Source organism: Erythranthe guttata, chromosome 12 (genome assembly GCF_056151865.1).
Source record: "Erythranthe guttata isolate IM_541 chromosome 12, IM_541, whole genome shotgun sequence".
In the NCBI taxonomy this organism is placed as follows: Eukaryota; Viridiplantae; Streptophyta; class Magnoliopsida; order Lamiales; family Phrymaceae; genus Erythranthe; species Erythranthe guttata.
Window position 1 is genome coordinate 3,211,444 of NC_142544.1, and position 17,168 is coordinate 3,228,611.

The 17,168-nt window shown below is 34.7% G+C and overlaps 3 protein-coding genes and 1 long non-coding RNA gene across 32 annotated transcripts; all 4 read left to right on the forward strand.

Annotated features, from left to right (window-relative positions):
* Positions 1-321: 321 nt before the first annotated feature.
* On the forward strand, positions 322-2,059 carry LOC148766236 (superoxide dismutase [Cu-Zn] 1). The gene is made up of 6 exons (XM_088826559.1): positions 322-457; positions 610-705; positions 1,086-1,117; positions 1,210-1,285; positions 1,472-1,525; positions 1,843-2,059. Exons 1-6 carry the CDS (start codon positions 448-450, stop codon positions 1,863-1,865), a joined length of 291 nt encoding a protein of 96 aa, XP_088682685.1. The 5' UTR covers positions 322-447; the 3' UTR covers positions 1,866-2,059.
* Positions 2,060-2,833: 774 nt separating this feature from the next.
* Positions 2,834-10,904, forward strand: MEE32 (dehydroquinate dehydratase, putative / shikimate dehydrogenase). 29 transcript variants are annotated; one of them, XM_012991058.2, is made up of 13 exons: positions 5,936-6,272; positions 6,527-6,594; positions 6,751-6,887; positions 7,314-7,543; positions 7,867-7,972; positions 8,054-8,272; positions 8,442-8,797; positions 8,874-8,937; positions 9,034-9,142; positions 9,249-9,386; positions 9,919-10,067; positions 10,213-10,375; positions 10,488-10,904. In XM_012991058.2, exons 4-13 carry the CDS (start codon positions 7,326-7,328, stop codon positions 10,526-10,528), a joined length of 1,563 nt encoding a protein of 520 aa, XP_012846512.1. In that variant the 5' UTR covers positions 5,936-6,272; positions 6,527-6,594; positions 6,751-6,887; positions 7,314-7,325; the 3' UTR covers positions 10,529-10,904. The 29 variants fall into 29 exon arrangements, with proteins under 29 accessions (XP_012846510.1, XP_088682683.1, XP_012846512.1 ...); XM_088826540.1 differs by having other exon boundaries at positions 5,950-6,272; positions 8,451-8,797; XM_088826535.1 differs by having other exon boundaries at positions 5,964-6,272; positions 6,743-6,887; positions 7,288-7,543.
* Positions 10,905-11,038: 134 nt separating this feature from the next.
* LOC105966494 (uncharacterized) lies at positions 11,039-12,608 on the forward strand. Its single transcript, XM_012991048.2, has one exon. It carries the CDS (start codon positions 11,183-11,185, stop codon positions 12,593-12,595), a length of 1,413 nt encoding a protein of 470 aa, XP_012846502.2. The 5' UTR covers positions 11,039-11,182; the 3' UTR covers positions 12,596-12,608.
* Positions 12,609-14,135: 1,527 nt separating this feature from the next.
* Positions 14,136-16,898, forward strand: LOC148766237 (uncharacterized). Its single transcript, XR_016035105.1, has 3 exons — positions 14,136-14,416; positions 14,496-14,528; positions 16,697-16,898. It is a non-coding gene; the product is annotated as an uncharacterized LOC148766237 (long non-coding RNA).
* Positions 16,899-17,168: the final 270 nt, after the last annotated feature.

Below are 17,168 nucleotides of genomic sequence, written 5' to 3' on the forward strand. Positions count from 1 at the left end.
ATTTGTTTTTTTTTTGAATTTTTTCCCCCCCCCCAAATTTTCCTATAAATACCCTCACACCCCAATTTTTCCTATAATTTACTTATTCATCAAATATTTCAGAAAAAAATAAAAAAAAAAAATTCAAAATTTCCGGGCCAACCCGGAACCGGCCCGAACCGGCCCGTGGCCGTGTCTAGCTGTCAGGCGTTCGAGGTTAGGTGGAACGGAATTCAATGACCACCAAATCAGTAACCCCTACCTACCTTTCATTTCATCTCTGTGCATTTTTTAATCGCATCAATTTATTGTATTTGTCTCGGGTTTTTATTAATTTCAGATAAATGATTTTTCGTTTCTTTTTTTCACGATACAGCTCCGACAACAGTAACGGGAAACCTTTCTGGGCTCAAGCCTGGTCTTCACGGCTTCCATGTTCATGCGCTTGGTGACACCACCAATGGCTGTATGTCAACTGGTAATTGCTCTAGCAACGACTTTCTTACTTGCTCCATTGGGTTTTTTTTTTGTGAAATTATTCATTTGGGTTATATTGGTTCGGCTTTTCAATTGAAATTTTGTCAATTGAGTTTTTGATATTTTTATGTTGATTGTAATTTTATTTCGTAGGACCCCACTTCAATCCAGCTGGCAAAGAGCATGGAGCGCCTGATGATGAAGTCCGCCATGCTGGTGACCTTGGTAACGTCACAGTTGGAGAAGATGGTAAATACATTTGCTTTTATGAAAAAATAATATATTCTGATTATGTTATTTCGTTTCTTTTGGAGCTTATTCACAAGAGCACGAGTTGTAGTTTCCTGACCTTCACTGCCGGTGGCAATTTATGCAATTTTGTACACTTTTTGAAATACAATCTGTTTTGAAATGTATTAGCAGTTCAAATATATCGGAGCACCACTGACAAAAGTAAAAAAAAAAATTAGCGGTCACAGTTTTTTAGGCGTTCAAGTTTTAATTATTCTGTATTTATGTTTCTTGGGCGTTATGTTTTGATCTGTGCTGATATTCATTTTGGCTATGTGAATACTGCACGATATAGTTATATCATACGACGTCATTTTTTCTGCCTTTGAAATTTGCAGGAACTGCTTCTTTCACCATTATCGACAGTCAGGTCTATTTTCTTCACTACCATCTCCGATGAATATCTGAAGTATTTTTTTTTTCTGTCCTGAAGTTTAATAATCTTTTCTCGGAATTTTACAGATACCACTTTCGGGACCAAATTCCATTGTCGGAAGAGCTGTAGTCGTTCACGGTGACCCTGATGATCTTGGAAGGGGTAAGTAACCGTTCGTGTGCTAATTATACTAATGGCATCCACGTTTTAGCACCCTAAATTTTTGGTATTACAATTGCATTTGACAATATCATGTGTGATTGTATCATCCGATTGAGGTTATTTGATTTACGTTTTCCGAATCATGCTATTGTGACATTGTCTAATGACTTGGTTTGTTGCTTTTAGGTGGACATGAACTCAGTAAAGCCACTGGAAATGCTGGTGGAAGAGTTGCTTGTGGTAAGGAAAATATTTCGTTGTTCTTTTTATGCCGTTGAAATATATTATTGATGCATGATTTTTTTTTATTTTTTTTTTTGTGTTTACAATGTCAAGATTTACACTCTTCTTGCTATTATTTCACATGGACCAACATAATCGAAATCTATGCATGTGTATATAATTTTTTTACAATGTCGAAATCCTGAACTGTACCGTCAGTTTTCCGAGTCTTATAATCCTGATTTATTTGCCGAAATCTCGTAAAGAGGTTTAAAATTGATTACTGGACTACAAGTTCAAAATAGAAACTTATCGTTTCTGATACTTTTGTGCAGGTATCATTGGTCTTCAGGGATGAATTCTGTAATTGGCTTAAATTCAATTCAATACCCAAAAACGTGTTTATTGTTTGCTCGTCAGTCAATAAGGGCTTGTTAGAACAGCCATGGGATTGGATTCATCTTTAACTTTGTCCTTCTATACTATCTTTTAAGTCGGAGTTGCGCTTTTGTAAGAGAATTCATGAATTTGAGAGAATGATTTTATATTAAATTGATCTTGCATTTAATATAAAAATAAAAGATTCGAAAATGAATTTATAGTAAATGTATTTTTAATTTATTATAAAGATGAATATTATTTCAAAGTAAAACTTTGAAATAATGCAAATCTTGTATACTTAGCAAAATGATATTTGAAACATTTTTTTTTATTTAGTAACCGTGCATCCATATTAGGGTCGGCAAACGAGCTGAGTCGACCGGTGAGCTCGATGGCTGGCTCGAAAAAAGCTCGAACTCGAACCCAAGCTTTCTCACGAGTTGAGCTCGAACTTTTCTTAGTTTTTCGTGAGCTCACGAACCTTATTTTTTTATATATATTATTTTTTTTAAATAATGTATAATAATATAAAATATTATAGAAATAATATAAATATTGAAAACTATATATAAAATAGTTAAAAAAGAAAACCTAAAATAGGATTGGGCTCGAGCTCGAGCTCTACGAAATGGACTCGAGCTTGAGCTGAAAAAAAAAAGAGAAAAACTTGACGAGCTCGAGCCTACCTAAAACAGGCTAGCTCAACTCGTTTGCACCGCTAATCAAGTAAGGTATAACGAGCTTGACAAACTCGACGAGCTCGAGCTCTTAGTTGTTGCTATTGTTGAAAAAAATCAAGTTAAAAAGTTGCTGAAATTTATTTATTAATGTTCTTTATATTAAAAATATAAAAATAAAAATGAGCTCGAATTTTGTCAAAATTCGACCGAGTTGAGTTGATTTGAAGTTGAACACTTTCACCAACCACACTACCTTCCAATTTCCATCATCTCTCCCACCAAACCACCCAATCCCCATCACCATTTCTCGGTCTACTCTTTCATACTTTACTTATATATATACATATACAGTACTTATGTGTAGACACTGTGCGTACACCCACTCCAAAACACGCACGAATACACACATAAATCACACACACTTGGTACGCCTCTCCAAAGTCTCGCCACTTCGTCCGAAACCTGGAATCACATGGAAATTGTAAGCATCCAACAATCATTTTTTACTTAGATTTTTTCGTTTGATACACAGTATTGTTGATTATTATTCATCTTCTGGCTGATTGTGAATAGATTTATCGAGTTGAACTTTTCAAGTTTTATTAGCAGCCAAAAAAAAAAATAAAAAAAATTTAACTTAAAATATTTGAAATTTTATATGACTTTAACTATTTATGTTGGATATGTTCAATCAACGGGTTTGTTTCTGCTGAAAAACTCCAGCGTTTGAGAGCATATACGTGTTTTTTTTTTAATAATTAAAGTTCAATTGAAAAAAATATTGGTTAAATAATTTAAATACACACAATGACTTTAAAAATCATAGTTATAAATTATGATTACCCACCCCTTTGTAGTTGTCAAACTCTTCGCTTGATTGCATACTAACAACAACCGGTTGTTTACTCAAACCTTCCAGAAACGCTCTTTCATCGTTTTATTTTAAGAACAAAGGACAAATGAATATTAATGAAATTTTTTGGATGAAGACATGATCATATTAGTGCAGTAATTTAGATATAGATTAATAAAAAAAACTCACCCTTGTATACTCGTCGAACTCTCTAGAAGATCGTATCAGTGCAGTAATTGGTCCTATCTGTAGTGCTAGCAACATTTGTCTTTCATTGTTTGATGCTACACGATGATAGTCATCAATCATCACTGGTTTGACCCCTTTTCTAAGGAGCTGCAAAAGACAGAAAAAGGTTTAGTACCACGACATGTGAAAAATCAAAAAAGACACAAACATGAAGAAAATCGAAAACCTTACTTTAGCCGTTTTGATTTTGATTTTGCCAGGCTTACGTGTCAAAGGATAATGCGCTTCAAAAAACAAACCTCGGTAGGTCTTATGATAAGCCAAATGATGTAACGCACAACCTGCGCTTATTAATTCATCGTGTTTATTATGTTTGTTATAATGGACCAACTGTTGTCGCGACAACTGAACAAACCTTCCAGTCTTTATGCAATATGCGCTTTCTACGGAGGCTACAACAACCTGCGTTCCTTCACAAAAATAAAAATAAAAAATACATAAGATGCAAACTACAGTTTATAAAAGAATTAATATACTCAGTACCGCATCTTTGTTGTTTTACGTCAGTAACTACACCCCTTTCATCCCAGCTAAAGTGTGAAGGAAGATTCATCTTTCTTAACCACTTTCGATTGAGGATGGTGCGCAATCTTCTAACAATCTATTTCTCATCATCGGAGATTGACTGGAAATAGCCAACCTTAAACGATGTTGGATCCCACCTATACCTCTGTTCATTTAAAACCATCCGATGCCGAAGAATTTGGGTACACGAATAATAATCGCTCGCATACGAACATGTCAAGCTCCTTCTCCATTCTAAAGAAGATGAATGTTGGCGACTTCCGAAGCTTATAGCTCGTAATAAGATCCTACACACAATGCCAATACAATGTAATAAAGGTTTTAAAAAATGTAAGTCAAGTGTAAAGCGGTAAAAAACACATACCTTAAGTTTGTCAACGTTCGTGAGCATGTAGATAACTTGTGGTTGTTTATTTGCCATCTCAGCTAAAAGAGGAGAATAATCGGCAGTAGCACTCATACTAGTGAAGGCAATTGAATGACATAAGTATAACATATTTGTACAACCATAATTTATAATTCAGATTATAAATTTTATTTCAATCCTATGTTACAATCAATTTCAAATCATTATCCTACGTTAGAACAATAGGATCTCAAAAAAAATTTACCAAATTAAGAAACATAATAAAGCTCCCACTATACGAAACCAACACCCAAAATTAGGGGTGTGCATGAGTCTGTACAGTTCGGTTTTTCCAATAAACCAAACACGTACCAATAATATCGGTTTTTCAAATTTAAAAAACCGAATATGTCAGTTTTTTTGGGTTCGGTGTTAATCGATTTTTCGGTTTTCGGTTAATGGTTTCGGTATCAATTCGGTTTATTTTCGGTTTAGATTTCGTCTATTTGTTCGAATCGATTCGGCATAAAACCGATATATTTGAACTTTCATTATATTTATTTTGAGATAATTAACAAATAACAACCGAAAATTAACTAATAAAAAATACGTCACAACCCAAAATTAATTAATAGAAAAACATGTCACATGAAGACGCTCGAAAGATAGAGGCACGCTAGGATAAGTATTTATACTATATATCAAAAAGATTCGAAAATGAATTTATAGTAAATGTATTTTTAATTTATTATAAAGATTTGAATAATATTTCAAAAATAAAACTTTAAAACAATGCAAATCTTGAATATTTAGCAAAATGATATTTGAAACATTTTTTTGATTTAGTAACCGTGCATCCATATTAGGGGCGGTAAGCAAGATGAGCCAACCGATGAGCTCGATGGTCGGCCCAAAGAAAGCTCGAACTCGAACTCAAGTTTTTTTACGAGTCGAGCTCGAGCTTTTTTTAGTTGTTCGTGAACTCACGAGCCTTAATTTTTTAATATATTATTTTTTATTTAAATAATGTATAATAATATAAAATATTATAGAAATAATATAAATATTAAAAACTATATATACTTACAGTTTATTGTTTATTTTGTAATTTTTTATTATTATAATGTAAATAAATTTAATAATAAAATTAATAGTTAAAAAAACTCAAAATGAGCTTGGGCTCGTGCTCCAGCTCTACAAAATGGACTCGAGCATGAACCGGAAAAGAAAAAGAGAAACTTGACCCGCTCGAGGCTGCCAAAACAAGCTAACTCGACTCGTTCGCACCCTTAATCAAGTAAGGCATAACGAGCTCGAGCTCTTTGTTGTTGCCATTATTGAAAAAAATCTAAGTTAAAAATTTGCTAAAATTTATTTATTAATGTTCTTATATTTAAAAATATAAAAATAAAAAGCCGAGTTGAACACTTTCACCAACCACACTACCTTCCAATTTCCCATCCTCTCACTCACCAAACCACACAATCCCCATTACCATTTCTTTATTTTTATTTTTTTCTGGTTTTTTCGTCTTCAATTTGTTCCTCCCGCACCCACCTACTCTCGTCTCTCTATCGCCGGAAAACGCCACCGTCTCCCTTCAAGGTCCCTCGTCACCGTCCCGCCGCCCGCAGACCAGGAGGGGCGATCAAGAGGGCTCGCCACGCAGACATCGACGCCGCCGGTTCTGCCACCTGCGCGTACGCTAGCGGCCTCCGACACCGATCTCAGGTTTTGTCGTCTTGGCTGTATTTGGGCTTTCAATTTCTTTCCCATTTTGCTTTGGTCCATTAATTACTGAAATTACGAGGTTTTGTTTCCATATGCCAATCAATCAACTTCTTGCGTTAATTACCTGCTTCGTTCCTTAGAAATATTTTACTATTTCTCAGTAGTCAAAAGCCCTAATAGTTTATTATCAAAAAATAAAAGCCCTAATAGTTAGCTCAAAACTTATCTGTTTCTTCATCAATTGGGATTTGCAGATTATTTGCTGCTGAGTTGATTTTTTGTGGCATCATCTTGATTTCTTCCTCTGTTTGGGTTTTATCAGGTAAACAAAAAATGGGTATTTGCCCTAATTGGCAAAGTTATATGCTTCATAATTATAGATGTTTAATTTTATGAATATTAATATTATGTTTTTATCTCGTTTTGTTTTCGTTTTTGGCTACGCACCTCTTATCTTCTCCAATGCGAAGAAATTCAGTTCATGATGAAAGAAGAGGTCATTCTACAGCCTGTCAATGCTTCATCGAATCATCATCGATTCCTAACCAGTCGTCCCATTTTTCATACATAAAAACTTTGGCTTCCTCTCTATTGTCTCTTTCATATATTTTCTCGGTTAGTTTCTTCGGACTCGTGTTTCATGGATTCCAACCTTCATTGGCTTAATGTGCTTATCTTCTTTGCACCTTAAATTTTCATAAATAAATTTGTGCCTCTAAGTTGTCGTCTGCCTGTGACATGTTGAATCTCCTTGTTTAGGTGTTATATACATATTTGTGTAGCAGAATACAACGTTTTATAGATGATGATATTTATTTTTTTGTGGATGATGGCTTATATAAACCTTTATAGTAAATATATAGTTCTAATCAGCTGATCAAAACACTAGTATATATACACACACACACGTGTTTCTGCTGAAATTTCCAACGTTTACTTCAATTGGAAAATTCCAGTGTTCTTTTTCTTTTTTTTTTTTAATAATTAAAGTTCAATTGGAAAAACCCTTTTCAAGGTTGTATTTCGATTTGGGGTTCTCAGGCAGTGGAAAGCATGGCGAGTGGGGTGGGAATGAGGAAGAACGAGACATTGATATGTGCTCCGTTAATGGCGGACACAGTGGATCAAGTGGTGAATTTGATGCACAAATCAAAGGCAACGGGAGCTGATATTGTCGAAATTAGGTTGGACCACTTGAAGAGCTTCGACCCACATTCCGATATCCAGAAGTTAATCAAAGAGTGCCCTCTCCCCACTCTCTTCACTTACAGGTTGATAATTTGATGCCTATGTGATCTTATATTCCTTTTTTGTGTGTGTGTGTGTGTAGATGACGATGACTTGCTGCCTATAAGAAATCTACTGCATCAGCAATTCTTTACATTACAACAAGTGGTGTCTGGAATTAAAAAAAAACGTGTGAAATTGAATGTCTGTGATGTCACCTTGTGAAGTTTCCGGAAATATGCATATTGGTTTTATTTGTTGAATCAATTCATAAAAACGTACGTACGAGAGGATATATATATATATATATATATATATATATATATATAGTTTGAGAACCTGATTTATTTGATGCTTTTTTAATTAGACCTATTTGGGAAGGTGGTCAGTATGATGGCGATGAAAACACTCGTTTCAATGCACTTCAACTATGCATGAAGTTGGGAGCTGATCACATTGACATTGAACTCAAGGTACCTTTTTCATCCTGATTTTTTCGTTTATTAGAAAACGCAAATATTGACTGCAAGATGTATGTTTGACGTATTCCGAAGGCTGCGCACGAGTTCAACAAGTTTTTGAATGGAGGCAAGCCAGAAAAGTGCAAAGTTATAGTTTCGTCGCACAATTACGATAGCACTCCTTCATCTGAAGAACTGGGAAACCTCGTTGCCAGAATACAAGCAGCTGGTGCTGACATAGTTAAATTCGCTACAACAGCAGTAGATATCACTGACGTTGCTCGAGTTTTTCAAATAACAGTTCATTGTCAAGTAAGCTTATAATCAACACAACAAGTTTCTATCCATATTTTATTGAATCATGCTCTCAGACGAAATGGATTTTTGTTTCTTTAAAGACTTCCAAAAAATAAACTGCACTTCAATTTCAAAACAGCGTAATTTTGAATTATATTTTATTTCAAGGGTTTTATGCTTATAGTCTTTTCAGGTACCCATTATTGCCATGGTTATGGGAGAGAGGGGATTAATGTCGAGGATTCTTTGTCCTAAATTTGGTGGATATCTTACATTCGGGACTCTCGAAGCAGGAAAGGTGTCTGCTCCTGGACAGCCAACAATCGAACAGTTGCTTAACTTGTACAATTTTAGATTGATTGATTCCGATACAAAGGTATTTGGGATAATTGGCAAGCCAGTCAGTCACAGCAAATCACCTAAATTATACAACAGAGCTTTCAGAGAAGATGGCTTTAATGGAGTTTTTTTACATTTATTGGTTGATGACCTTCCAAAATTCTTCGACACATATTCCTCCTCGGATTTTTCTGGTTTCAGGTGAATTTCTCGTGTTTTTTTTTTCTCTTCCTCTTATTCCCCTCATAAGCGTAATAAAATGCTGAAATTATTACAGTTGTACCATTCCTCATAAGGAAGTGGCTCTTTCGCGTTGTGATGAAGTTGATCCCGTAGCAAAGGTAATTAACTATGATAATCAATTGTTTGTTTCTCTCTCTCTCTCTCTACACATATATATATTGTTTCATTTAAAAATTATTCTTGAATGTTACCAGTCAATAGGGGCGGTTAATTGCGTCATCAGACGACCTAATGACGGAAAGCTCTTCGGCTGCAACACAGACTACATTGGTGCAATTTCTGCAATTGAGGATGGCCTAAGAGGTTTCTTCTATAATTCCTTACGTTGTTTTAGAATTATACATCCCTTTGATCGATTTGAATTTCTTGAGCTTGATACCATTTTTTTTCTTCTTTTCCGCATTTTCAGAAAATGGAGCAAGTGGGCCCGTGTCACCCTTGGCTGGTAAACTGTTTGTAGTAATTGGTGCAGGTGGTGCAGGCAAAGCACTTGCTTATGGTGCGAAAGAAAAGGGAGCAAGGGTTGTGATTGCTAATCGTACCTATGGTTAGAACTTCTCTTTCCCTGCACCCCTGTCCTATCCTTTCGTCTTGTACAATTAGTCCTCGTTTGGTTGGCAGAATGAGATTATCCAAGATAAGAGGTTCCAACACACAATCCCTCCTAAAAAAAAACCCAAGATAAATATTGATAAGAGCGGATTTTTTGGGTTTTACAAGCCGGATCGATAAATTATTGGACTAACCAAACATCAATTAAGATGCAATTATTTTATCAAGATTCAAGACCATTACTTATCTTCCCATCTAGGCCTTATATAATGTACTATATTGAAGCAACCGACTCGAAACTAAGAAAGACTTACTCCTAAGACAGACGTAAATCAGAAACTACTGACATAGATAGAAAAGAATTACCAAATAGAATAAATTTCTAATGTAAGACAACTTCCTTATTATATTCTAATACCAACCAAACGAGGCAATGCAATTTCGAGTGCGTATGCTTTCTTTCCTAATACTTTAGTTGCCGTTATGTTAAAACATTTTTTTTTTGTTTTTGTTTTCGTTTATGTAAGAACGAGCTAAAGAACTCGCCGAGATTATTGGAGGGCAGGCCTTGTCTCTTGCTGATCTAGAAAGCTTCCATCCAGAGAGTGGAATGATACTTGCAAATACAACCTCAATCGGTATGCAACCGAAGATTGAAGAGACACCTGTTCCTCAGGTTAGTTATATACTTCTGCTTTCAAATTAACTGAATAAGGTTCTTAGAAGTTATGACTTTACCTTACCAATTAAACGAGGCCTAATAGTATTGACTATAAAGAATCTTTCTTCTATATTTGTATCTGAATATAAGCTAATGACAGGAAGCATTGAAGCATTACGAGCTCGTTTTTGACGCTGTCTACACTCCCAAAATCACTAGACTGTTGGGTGAAGCACAAGAAGTAGGAGCCAAAATCGTGACAGGTGTCGAAATGTTCATTGGACAGGCGTACGAACAATACGAAAGGTTCACCGGTTTGCCAGGTAATTAGAAAACAAAAAAAAAACGAAAAAGAAAACCTTTTCCTATTGGTTTTGATTCTTGAAAAGACTGGTTCTCGCATTCATCTCTTATTGTTTGTCATCTGATTTACAGCTCCAAAGCAACTATTTAAGGAAATCATGGGAGATCATTGATAAACAAAAGCTTCCTTCAATCCCCCCGTTGCAAGTTTTTCTTTACGTAGGGCCCACATGGCATCGATTTCGGATAAATTATTCGACACGGGGGATTATTTCAAATATTTTTGCCTCACGTGATGTGACTGGTTGAGAGTTGATTTGTGTCATTCTCATTTGTTGTATGATTACTCTTTTTTCTTCCTCCCCAAGTGGATTGTACTTTTTGCATAAGGGATTGTACCATAAGGGATTATTCTTTACCGTCTTTTGAAAAAAACACTTTATTTTTGGACAATTGAAGAGATATGTAATATGTAATAAAACTCAAGTTATATTTGAGTTCAAGATACTATGTAGTTGGAATTGGAAGCAGTTTATTTATTCATGATAATTTCTGTATTTCTATATTAATATAATTAATAATTTATAAACATAATACGAATATAAGATATTTATTTCATGCAAATTGCAATATTTATTTCCTTTAATCTATTCCCAAATTTCCGGTAAAAATACAAAATTCCTTTTTTTTTTTTTTTTTTTTTTTTTTTTTTCTTTTTTTTAGGGCGTCTTCTTCATGTTGTTATACTCAGTTCCAAACTCTATCTCAGAAGGACTCTTTTATTACAAATTTGAATTTCCTAGGATTCGACAGAACTAATTTTTTTCATGGCATCAAGCAAGAAAGAAGAGAAGGCAAAAAGCGCCAAAGCGGCCGCCATCGAAAAGATGAAGATCAAAGATTTTAAAGCTGCCCGAAAATTCGCCGCCCAAGCGCAGAAACTCTGCCCGAATCTCGACGAAAACGACGACGTTGTCCGAATAATACACGTCTGCGACGTGCACTGTTCTGATGATGCACAGAAGGTGTTTGAAGGCGAGCGTGACTGGTACAAGATCATCGACATTGATCCAACGGCCGATATGGACTCGATCAAAAAGCAGTGTCAAAAATTGACTCTCGTCCTTCACCCCGATAAGAACAAATTTCCGGGCGCAGCCGAAGCTTTCCAGCTCATCTGTGAGGCCAGAGCTGTTCTCATGGATTACGAGAAACGGAGCTTTTACGACAGTAAATGTAGGGCTAATGCATTGGCCAAAAACTCGAGATTTCCGAATAAGCAAAAAGCTAAGAGTAGAGGGCCGGTTTCGAAGGTGGATAATTCGAATAGGTCTAGCAAGAAAAAGGCGGCGAAATCGGAAAAAGATGGATTCGTCGGTGATGATGTGGATATTCTTGTTCCTAGTGCGAAAAAGCCGAAAACCGGTGCGTCTATATGGAGTGTTGGTGAAAAAAAAGAGGCAGCTAAATTTGCTTCCGAGCCTCAAAAGAACAGTGCAAAACAGGGCAAATTAGTGGATGGCAGCGAAAATAATCGTAAAAAATTGATTCTTGAATATACAGAATCGGAGTTTAACGACTTTGAGAAAGGGCGGGCGAAGAGTAATTTCAATGACGGACAAATATGGGCTGTTTACGACATGTTGGATTCAATGCCTAGATTCTATGCACTGATTAATAAGGTCGTCGTACGAGATTTCAAGATGGATATTACTTGGTTAGAGCCGTGCGTTCCCGATAACGAGGAAGAAAAGAAATGGCTGAATCGGGGGTTGCCGGCTTCTTGCGGGAAATTCAGACACGGGTGTAACGAAATAATTGAAGATCATGCGATTTTCTCGCACTTATTGAGCTGGAATAAAATTATAAATTACGAGATTTTTCCGAAAAAGGAAGAAACTTGGGCTCTTTTCAAGAACTGGGATATCGAGTGGTACCGTGGTGAAGAGAGATATAATAATAAAGAGTACGATTTCGAAATAGTGGAGATTTTGTTGGATTACTGTAGTGATTTTGGTGCACCGGTTGTGTACTTGAGTAAGATGAAAGGTTACGTGTCGATTTTTAGTCGAAAACACGAGGAAGGGACAAAGTTGTCGAACGTGGTGACGGTTAAGGAGAGGTTGAGATTCTCGCACAGGGTTCCGTCGTTGAAAAACGAAGGTGAAAATGGGGATCACAGATTCTTTGAACTTGATCCTGCTGCTTTGCCACCCAATCTCACCACCAAGGATGTTTAAATCTTTCTATGCATTAAAGTAGATGAAATTGCTATTTTGCTATAGAAATTTAGTACACATTTTTTTTTTGGGCAAGAATTATGTGTATATTCACATTTATTGCATTCTTAATTTTAGTGTTTTTGTGCTGGTATTTAATGACTTTGTGAGGAAAAATTACAATTTTTACCCCTCAAGTTTATACTGATTCCATATTTGGTCCCCAATATTATCAAAAAGTACATTTGATCCCTCATGTTTCAATAATTGAACATTTTACGTCAATTTAATGTTAGTTCGTTAGTTAAGGCAGTCATGGCCACACGCTTGAATCTGTTAGTGCTAATGAAAATTGACGGAAATGACTAAAAATGTTGAATTATTGAAACACGAAGGACTAAATATGTTTTCTATGAACATGGATGACCAAATGTGAAAGCAATGCAAACTTGAGAGATGAAAGTTATACTTTTTCGACTTTGCGACAAGCAATTGCAGAACGGGCCAATCTGGTATTTCACAATAAAGTGATAGACGGAACTGCCATGAAACGACTTATTAGTAGATTAATAGATCACTTCGGCATGGCATATATCACACATCCTGGATCAAGTAAAGACTCTGGGTGTTTTCAACAAGCTACTGCTACATCCATTTCATTAGGAATTGATGATCTTTTAACAATACCCTCGAAGAGATGGCAAGTTCAAGATGTTGAACAACAAAGTTTTGTTTTGGAAAAACACCATCATTATGGGAATGTACACGCGGTAGAAAAATTACGCCAATCTATTGAAATATGGTATGCCACAAGTGAATATTTGCGACAAGAAATGAATCCTAATTTCAGGATGACTGATGTAACACCCCACATTTTCGAAACCTTAATCCCTAACCAAAATTTCATAACCCGAAGATTCTCACGTAGAAATCATTAGGAATTTTACTAACTTAAAATCCTTAAGTGCTTTATTTGCTTAGACTAATAATCATTATACGCCGATTTGATTATATGCCTTATGTGCTAGGAATTTATTGAATAATTATGTGCCAACTTTATTTCGATAATTATGAGTTTAAGTAGATTAATTATTAATAATTATGTGTTAGATTAATTTATGTGACTTATGTGAATACATGTGCTATAGTTAATTAATTTTGCGGCATTTTAATTTAATTCTCTAAGTGCCTTATAATATATAATATAATACATGCATGCACATATACATATACGTATATAGCTATATGCCTATGCATGCTAGACCTACATAAGTGAAATACATATACAAATATATATATATATATATATATATATATATATATATATATATATATATATATATATATATATATATATATATATATATATATATATATATATATATATATATATAAGTGTGTGTTTTCGGATATGTGTGTGTGTGAGAGAGTTAATTAGTGAATTTATTAATTAGTAAATAAATTAGAAAAGATGTATGCTTGTACACTTGGCCAAATGTGATGATTTACACTAATCCAACACTCAATGTAGATTAGTCATCCCAAGAGACACCCTTCCTTCCTCTTCTCTCTCCACCTCACTCCACACTTGTCTCTGCTTCACCATCACCACCGAAGCATCACCTCCTCCATCGGCCACCACCTCAAATTTCTTCAAGAAAAAAATATAGAACTCAATATGCAAATCCCCTATATAAGCTTCACCCTTGAATATGCCAAGAATATCATCAAAAACACTTGCCCTCTTACGGGAGATTTAAACTCCTCCCAACTTGATATCAAAGTTCTTACCTTCTATATTCAACTAGCTTGGTTCAATCTTGGAGCCACTTCTTGAAGGAGGTAACATTGTATCTTCGTTTTCTTCATTTTTCTTCATCCTCCTTTTCTTCCTCTAAAAAAACCCTCTTTTCTTTTGAAGGTTTTTCTTTCTTCGGCCAACACTCTTTGATAGGTAAGAAATCTCGAATTTCTTGCTGCAATCGAAGGGTATCATAGTATGGAAAAGGATTTTCAAAACTACTTAAAAGATTCCTCACTTTCCGAAAAATTAGGGCTTTTTGTGTAAAATCCGAAATCTTGTGCTAATCTTGATATTTGTGTTCTTGCATGTCTAATCCATGTTATAATTTGTGAATCTAAGTATTTTGTGTTTAAAGATTTAGTATTTCGATTTTTGGGAATTTTGGAAAGAGAAAATGAGTTTTCAAGATTTTTGGGGTTGCTTGTGTAGATCTATGAATCTCTAGGACTAATCTGCAATTTCTTGAAATTTCAGCATGAAAAATGTTTTCACCTTTAAAATCTCAGTAGGAGTAAGTGTAATTTTGTTATTTTCAAGTTGGCCATAGTTTGGGATTAAAATTTGTTGGAAAAATCATTTTTGGCTTCAACACTACTTGCCGAGTATTTTAATTTTTCTAAATCCAATTTTTAAGGAAACTGCAAAATTGTTTTTGCATCTGTGCATTTAGTCAGTTAGGCAGCCTATAATTAAATTTGAGAATTTTTAGATGCCATTGGCTATTATTTCGAAATATTGGTTGTGCATGTGTCATAAATGGAACTTTTGTGTTGTAATCATTATGCCTTGAGTATTAATTGTGAGAATGTGAATTTATGGTTAAAAATCTGCAGCTGAACTATGTTAAGGGGCTGTAAGAATTTTTAATTCATTTAATGAATAAAAGTGGGAGAAATCCCATTAATGAAAAGATAAAAATGTTGGTGCTTTAATGGCATGGTTTGACAATTTACTGCTAATTAAAGTGTGTTTTGGGGCTGCTTGTTATGTGTATATGTGTGTGCCGTGTGTGTGTGCTGATTGTGTGTGTAATTTATGATATATAACTATATAATATGATGCAATAATAATTATGTGAATTATGTGCTATACTTATGTGGTTATATATATATATATATATATATATATATATATATATATATATATATATATATATATATATATATATATATATATATATATATCAAGGTTCTAAAAGGCGGTTATCGGGTACGTGGCGGTTAGGGACCGCCACACGATAAATCGGCGCGGCGGTGATTTATGGGAGATAAATCGGAAATATATCGGTTTTTAAATTTAGTGTAATATATTTCTAAATATTATTTGTAAATACTCAAAACACATATAAAAGAATATTTAAACATAATTCTATCGCCGAAAATCCGATTCTTCATTCATATGTTATTATATAATTCTAATTACTCAATAAATAACAAAAATTTAAAAATAATAAGATCATAATATAATAAAAGATTCTTACGAAATACAAATATTACGCAAGTCTTTCGTATCAACAATTAATATAAACACACCAAAGCATAAATTACGGGGTAGTACTTGGTTTGGTTTTGGAAGTTGAAAGAATTGGAGAAAAACAAAAAATCAAAACATATTTTCATTTTAATTTAAATTTATTAAAAAAAAAAAAAAACCGATTTGTTGACCGATATATCGGTTTGACCTGCCAAAAAACTGCCGCAAACCGCCTCGCCGTAAAAAACCGATATTCCAAACCGCCTCAACAAAATCGTAAAGGTTTATAACCGATACCGATATGGCGGCCGATATATCGACCGCCACGACCGCTATTTAGAACACTGATATATATATATATATATGTGTGTGTGTGTGTGTGTGTGTGTGTGTGTGTGTGTGTGTGTGTGTGTGTGTGTGTGTGTGTGTGTGTGTGTGTGTGTGTGTGTGTGTGTGTGTGTGTGTGTGTGTGTGTGTGTGTGTGTGTGTGTATGCTATTGTGTGTGATTGCCGGGTGTATATGTACATTATGTGGATAATTGGATTTTGTTGGTGTGCTCGGTGATCCGAACAACAGAAAATGTTTTCATTCATGCATTTGCACGAAAAGGGTAAATTGGTAATTTTCCATATTTGAGTCGATTTACGTGCTTAAATGAAATTACGTGTTTGTGTGTGTGTTCGTTGTGTTTGTGTGTGTGTGATCGTTTGCCGACGAATGGTAAGGTGTGATGCTTATGTGTATATACTAATATAAGTACGTAAAACCATATTTTAAAACCTCTTTATCCATTCGGATTTCTTACTGGGCTTAATAGCTCATATAGATACTTCTTTGATTGCAGGTAGTAGTAGTAATCCCGCGCCGAAATGGACCGAGTAGTGGATCGGAGTCTTGGCCGGAGGTTTTTGGATGGTCGTACGAGGGGTCAATAAACTATGCTTATTTTATTTTGGTGATGTAAACTAAAAACAATTTCCGTATTTCCATTTTCCTAATTAAACTCTAATATTTCCTCGTTAGAGAAGTTAAACTCTTATCCTAGTACGGGCCTTATTTTGATATTAATATAGTTGGTCCGCTTATTTTGATAATTGCATTTCTTACCCGAAAATCCCTATTCACCAAATACCTTAAAACTCTGATTTCTTCTCGAACCCAAATTAGAACATATAGTTAGATAAATGTAGCACTCGAATAATAATCTCCCTTTCCAAAGTTATTTCGAAACGAAAAATTTAAACGACCAAAATCACCCAAGAAGTTTTTCGAAATTCTCAAGGTTCCCAAAAGTTTTCAAATGACCCAAAAAGAGA